The 6,749-nt window shown below is 46.1% G+C and overlaps 1 protein-coding gene across 1 annotated transcript; it reads left to right on the top strand.

Annotated features, from left to right (window-relative positions):
• The first annotated feature begins 634 nt into the window (after positions 1-634).
• On the top strand, positions 635-2,052 carry LOC122541982 (tumor necrosis factor ligand superfamily member 13B-like). Its single transcript, XM_043679277.1, has one exon. It carries the CDS (start codon positions 897-899, stop codon positions 1,860-1,862), a length of 966 nt encoding a protein of 321 aa, XP_043535212.1. The 5' UTR covers positions 635-896; the 3' UTR covers positions 1,863-2,052.
• The last annotated feature ends 4,697 nt before the right edge of the window (positions 2,053-6,749 follow it).

Here is a 6,749-nt window from a genome sequence, read left to right as displayed (position 1 = left end):
AAAGATGTGCAGGTCAGGTGAATTGGCCATGCTAAATTGCCCGTAGTGTTAGGTAAGGGGTAAATGTAGGGGTATGGGTGGGTTGCGCTTTGGCGGGTCGGTGTGGACTTGTTGGGCCGAAGGGCCTGTTTAGAACATATAACATAGAACATAGAACAATACAGCACGGAACAGGCCCTTCGGCCCACGATGTTGTGCCGAACTTCTAACCTAGATTAAGTACCCATCCATGTACCTATCCAAATGCCGCTTAAAGGTCGCCAATGATTCTGACTCTACCACTCCCACAGGCAGTGCATTCCTTGCCCCCACCACTCTCTGGGTAAAGAACCTACCCCTGACATCTCCCCTATACCTTCCACCCTTCACCTTAAATTTATGTCCCCTTGTAACACTCTGTTGTACCCGGGGAAAAAGTTTCTGACTGTCTACTCTATCTATTCCTCTGATCATCTTATAACCTCTATCAAGTCACCCCTCATCCTTTGCCGTTCCAACGAGAAAAGGCCTAGCACTCTCAACCTATCCTTGTACGACCTATTCTCCATTCCAGGCAACATCCTGGTAAATCTTCTCTGCACCCTCTCTGAAGCTTCCACATCTTTCCTAAAGTGAGGCGACCAGAATTGCAGTCCTCACTTTCTACTAGCCTTTTAAATGCTGCAATAATATGAGCTGATAAAGCCAGTGTTAAAAGGTTAAAGTGAAAAACCTGATGTCAATTCTTCTTTATCAGCCAATCTGACCAAATCAGATATAGATCTGAGCTTCCCCCTTCTCCCTATCTTCTTATGGTAAATGGTTCAGCTACATTATCGGAAATCTAACATGCATTGTTATAGTCTCCTGCAGCGACAGATTCAGCTAAAGATCCTTCAGATTGATTTCAAAGAGAAATGCTGAGAATTACAGGTCTTAAAAAGGCACCAGCTGACAGGAAATGGCACTCTTGTTTTGGATTGTTGCACCAGTTTCGTCAAAAAGCGGAATTTGTGATAAAGATGAACGCAGTTCACCAAAAGACTGGCTTCGACATACAACACAGATGTTTGATCTTCTCAGCCTGTGTCCTCACCTCAGCCGCCCTGATGTCGACTTATGTAGCAGCCGTGGCTTTGCACCACGTCCTTGCACTGAGGGCGGAAATCTCCTCGATGAGAGAGGAGCTGGAGTCCTATAAGTTCCAACTGGACCGTTTGGCGAAAGGCACCAAGGGGCCAGCGGCCAACTGGAGCGGCTCAGTCGGCCAGCTCGGTGAATTGCTCCCGGGGAGGCGGCGCAGCCGGGAGATGTTGCGAGACGGAGAAGCGAAATTTCGCAGCCGGCGGTCGCTTCCCGAGCAAGGTCGGCAGTCGTTTGTGCAACTCATCGCAACGAGTGACCAGCGGCCGGCGGTCAGAGCGAGCAACTGCCAAAAGTGCCTCCCCGGGAGGCACCAGCAAGCCTGTCGAACCGAACGGAGACCTGTTTCCACTCAGAGTCATGTGGAGGGGACCCTTGTCCCCTGGATGCTCAGCCTGAAGAAAGGAACAGCTCTGGACAGAATGGGCAACAAGATCTCCGTGAAAGAAGCCGGGTTCTTCCTGATTTACAGCCAAGTGTGGTACAAGGATAATATTTTTACAATGGGACACTTTATAAAAAGGATCAAAGCCCACATTGTTGGCAGCGAGCCGCGGACCTCGATTCTCTTTCGATGCATCCAGAATATGCCCGCCTGTTGCCCCAATAACTCCTGCTTCACCGCTGGCGTTGCAAAGCTGGAAGCAGGGGATGAGCTGGAACTGGTCATACCACGGGTGCAAGCCCACGTTGCATTAAACGGAGACGGGACGTTCTTTGGAGCGATACAGCTGCCATAAACCGAGTGCAGAGCAAAGTTGCTGGGAACGTGAGGAGAAAGTCCTGCCAATCTCGGTTCCTTCCCGAGCTCTGGTAGACCAATGGCCCGAAGTTTTCACCGTGCTTTGGACAAATCAAGCAGGTCAGGGCAGCATCCCAGGAGCAGGAGAATCAGGTATAAGCCCTTCCTGCCCCATAGTGTTAGGGGCATTAGTCAGAGGGAAATGGGTCTGGGTGGGTTACTCCTTGGAGGGTCAGTGTGGACTGGTTGGGCCGAAGGGCCTGTTCCCGCACTGTAGGGAATCTAATCTAAAAAAAATCTAATCAGGAACCAATGATTCATTCCTGATGAAGGGCTTAAGCTGGAAACATCGATTGTCCTGCTCCTCGGATGCTGCCTGACCTGTTGAGCTTTTTCAGCACCATCCTCTCAACTCTGATCTCCAGCATCTGCAGTCCTCACTTTCTCCCTTTGGATCAAAAAAAAATAATTTTGCTTTTGCGCAGTCAAGAGAAGAAACAGTGGAAAAGAGAATGGCAGTTACTGAGTTCAGAATGTTTCAGTTGTTCTCTGAAAAAAAAAGCAAGCTAAAGGAAACTCAGTGGATTTCAACAGAGTCTTCCTCTGCTGCGTGCCATCCTGTTTTGGAGGGAATTGATGATGCATGGTACAGGGAAGGCAGCCCAGAACAAGGCAGCATCCTGTATCTCTATGATTTGCAGTATTACAATCCAGACATCTCGCCAAAGGAAGCTCAGTTCACATCCTGCAAGCAACAAAGCCTGTCTGACACGCAGGATGAGCCAAATCAATGCTGGAGGAAGATGCCCTTAAAGATTCAACGTAGCCCAAGAGCTGCCAGTGATGAACAGCAATATACATCCAGTGAGAGAAATACTTCGGATGATCGAGCCAGAAATTCCAATAAAATGAAATGGCCCCTCACACAGATGGGATTACAGGAGGTGGGGGCACCAGGGGCAAGGCCTGGAGAGTGATCAACAGTAAGGGATAGAGAGTGTCCACAGAATCCAGGCTGGATATATCCACAACCTCAACTCTCAGGCTTCGACCATGGTCAGCAGAGAGGAACTGTCACATTCCAACAAGATCATTTGGAAGCCAGTCAATTAGGACATAACCACATTTTAAAGAAAGAAGGTCAGTACTTTCTCAATGACAATGCACCACGATCCTCATACAGTGTGGCAACAACGCGACCAATGGTTTAATTGTAAACTCATGCCTTAAAAACTCTTCCTTCAATCTGCAGGGAGAGACAATAGTGACTGGGACTACTGACTGTATGTGATGGATCAAATTAGTTATGGGTATTAAAACGGTCTTATTTATTAAGGCCTGTAGCATTTCACTGCGTATTTATCCCTTTCTTTGTCTGAACATTGCTGACTTTGCACTGTGGGATCATTTTGAGACTCAGTGTTTCAGAGATGCACCTTCCATTGCACAGGCCAACATGTCTAAGGATGGAGAGAAGCTTAATGTAGCTGTCACAAGGTTAATAAGGGGAGCAGTCTTTAAGTGATGTTCTCCTTTCTCGGCGAGAAACGTAACTGTTATTTTGAAACTCAGATGTAAATACAGCATATTTTCTATTTGAATGTTTACGTAGAAGCCAGATGTCTGAATGCATGGGCAGAAGTATTAGAGTGAACACTACAATGTACAGTCTTATCATCACAAGTTACTTGCCAAGCATGGCATGACTTTAATACTGCACAGAATGTTCTCTGAATTGTGTATATTTTCATTTGATCAGATGAATAAAGTTTATTTTGAAAAACCCTTCTTATTGGCTTAATATCAAATAACCAGGTACCAAATTTACGTTGAATTTTGGATCAGATTATCCAGTGCCGATACTACTGGGCATTCTCCACAATTGCTGGTCCTTGAGGGTTTCAGTTTTCGATTTCTGTTTAAGAGGAAGGGTGGATCGGTAGATGGAGCAGGGAATAGACATGGTACCATCCTCAGGCAGGATAGCATCAACATTGGAAGGTAGAATTTAGGAACAGGAGAAAGCCTTCTCTGCCATTCAGTAAGATCGATGTTGGTCTCGTTATGGTTTCAACTTCATGTTTTTGCCTGGCCCCATACCTCTCAAGTCCCTTGTCTATCACAAATCTATATCACTCAGCCTTGAATAAATTAAATGAACTCTCCATTTTCTGATCATGAAAATTCCACAGCTAATGAACTTTAAGGAAGAAAGAGTTGCCAAGCTTCCATCTTAATAATGAGATCATTTATTTCTAAGTACTGTCGCCTGGTTTTGGTCTCTTCTACATTGGTGAACAGTCTCCCAGAATTCACCTTGACTGATTCCCTCAGCATCTTAAAATTTTCATGAAGGTCCCTTCTCAATCTACCAAGCTCTGATGTATAATTTGTTCAATTTTTCTCCACATGATAAACTTTTATCCCAGAGAAGAATTTAGAGGTGGCACAGTGGTTAGCACTGCTGCCTCACAGTGTCAGGGTTTGATTTCACTCTCAGATGGCTGTCTGTTAGGTGGATTGGCAATGGAAAAGGTGGGATTACAGGGATAGGGTAGTAAGTTGTTCAGAGGTTCGGTATGGACTTGATGGACCAAATAGTCTGCTTCCACATTGTTGCTGTATGAATAATTTAGGGACAGCACAAGTGACTCATGGTAGCACTGCTGCTTCACAGCACCTGGCACCCAGGTTTGATTTCAGCATCTTTGGGGCTGTGTGAATGGAGTTTTCACATTGTGTTCCATGTCTGCATGAGTTTCCACTGGAATCATAGAATCCCTACAGAGTGGAAACAGGCCTTTCGGCCCAACAAATCCACACCAAACCTCCAAAGGGTAACCCATCCAGACCCATTCCCCTACCCTCTTAACCCATACCCTGACTAGTGCACCTGACCTACTTGTCCCTGAAGGCTGTGGGCAATTTAGCATGACCAATTCACCTAACCTGCACATCTTTGGATTGTGGGAGGAAACCGGAGCACCCTGAGGAAAACCACACAGACACTGGGGAAAATGTGCAAATCCCACACGGACAGTCACCCAAGGCTGGAATTGAACCCAGGTCCCTGGTGCTGTGAGGCAACAGTGCTAACCACTAAGCCACTAACTGGATGCTCCAGTTTCCTCCCACAGTCCAAAGATGTGCAGGTTAGATGGATTGGCCATACTAAAATTTGCTCCAAAGGGTGCAGGTTTGGTGGGTTTGCCATAGTAAAAGTTCTATGCAGGGTTATAAATATGGGTGGGATGCTCTTTGGATGGTTAGTGCAGACTTCATGAGCTGAATGGCCTCTTCCTACACTGTAGGGATTCGATGATTCTAAGCCAAATGAACCTTCTCAGCTCTTTCTAATGCAATTATAACCGTGGATTATACCTAAAATTGTACACAACACTCCAGATGTGGTCTAACCAAAGCCCTGCAGCAAATTTGCCTTGTAATAAACACCATTTTGCTTTCCTAATTAATTGCTGTGCTTGCAAAGGATCTTTTCGTGACTCGACATTTTTCAAAACAGGATTTGTCCCTTTGGTTTGGAAAACTGGAAATGTCACCTCACCTTTCTTTAAAAAAAAGTGTGACTAGAAACCAGCCAATCATTGACCTGTCCTTTTAACAGCTGTCATGGGGAAGTCATTGGAATGTATAAATAAGGGCAGTGTAACAGAGAATGGAGAGAAATCTGAGATGATTGGAGAGAGTCGACAAGTTTTTGTACAGGAGTGCCAAAGAAATTGTTTTGGACTCAAAACACTAACTCGGTTTTTCACACCACAAATGCTGTCAGGCCTGATGAATTTCTCTATTATTTTCTGTTTTTATTTCTATAAGACCATTCAGCCCATTGCTGATAAGTTTCTCATCCCCATTCTCCCCATAACCTTTGAGCTCTTTGATAATCAAGAACCTATCTATCTCTGTTTTAAATATACTCAATGATTTGGCCTCCACAGTCTTTTGTGGCAGTGAATTCCATAGATTCACCACAGTTTGGATGATATAGTTTCTCCTCATCTCTGTCCGAAAGAGTCTTCCCTTTACTCTAAGGCTGTGCCCTCGGGTCCTAGTCTCTGCTGCTAATGGAGACATCCTCCCAGTGTCCACTCTGTCCAGGCCATTCAGTATTCTGTACGTTTCAATTAGATCAGAGAGCGGCGGGAGCTGGGCGGAAGTTCAGACGGAGCCCAAAGCCGGTCGGGAAGGTAAGTGATTACTATATAAAGAACTTACCTCGACGCCAACGGTCTTTTCGCAACAGAGAGCGGCGGGAGCTGGGCGGAAGTTCAGACGGAGCGCAAAGCCGGTCGGGAAGGTAAGTGTTTACTATTTGAGTGGGTGTGTTCTAAACCCCAGGTCCTACAAAGTAGGGTCTCCCTCCCTCCCTCCTCCTCTAACCTTAATTAAGAGTCCACAGACGTGCCACAAAAAGAGGGTCTAAGGAAGTTTAGATCGAAGAGTGAGGCTTCAGCCCAGGACTCTTTGACAAGGAGGTTGAGTGAAGTGATTACACCACAGTTGAAGAGGGTGAAGACATGACTGCCCAGCTGGTTCAGTGCGCTACGTGCTTGATGTGGGAGGTCAACGACTCTGGTGTGTCTGGCTCGTATATGTGTGGAAAATGTGTGCACATTCAGCAATTGACCGAGCATATTGCAGCGCTGACGAAAGAACTCGAAGACCTTAGGCTCATCCGAGAGAACGAGATCTTTCTGGACAAGACCTTCAGCGATGTTATTACACCAATCATGCCAGAAGAGAGCAGAAGAGAGCAAATGATGAGGAAGGCAGAGAGGAGACAGGTGCAAGAGACCCCGGGAGAAGTACCTGTCAGGAACAAGTTGAAGCTTTTGGAAGCAGAGACTGATGACACTGCCAGTTC

This window comes from Chiloscyllium plagiosum, chromosome 39, assembly GCF_004010195.1.
Source record: "Chiloscyllium plagiosum isolate BGI_BamShark_2017 chromosome 39, ASM401019v2, whole genome shotgun sequence".
Taxonomy (NCBI): domain Eukaryota; kingdom Metazoa; phylum Chordata; class Chondrichthyes; order Orectolobiformes; family Hemiscylliidae; genus Chiloscyllium; species Chiloscyllium plagiosum.
This window is presented reverse-complemented; position numbering and strand designations above follow the sequence as displayed.

Excerpts from the sequence above, each read along its gene's own strand:
- LOC122541982 (XM_043679277.1), top strand. The coding sequence starts at position 897 with ATGCTGAGAATTACAGGTCTTAAAAAGGCACCAGCTGACAGGAAATGG.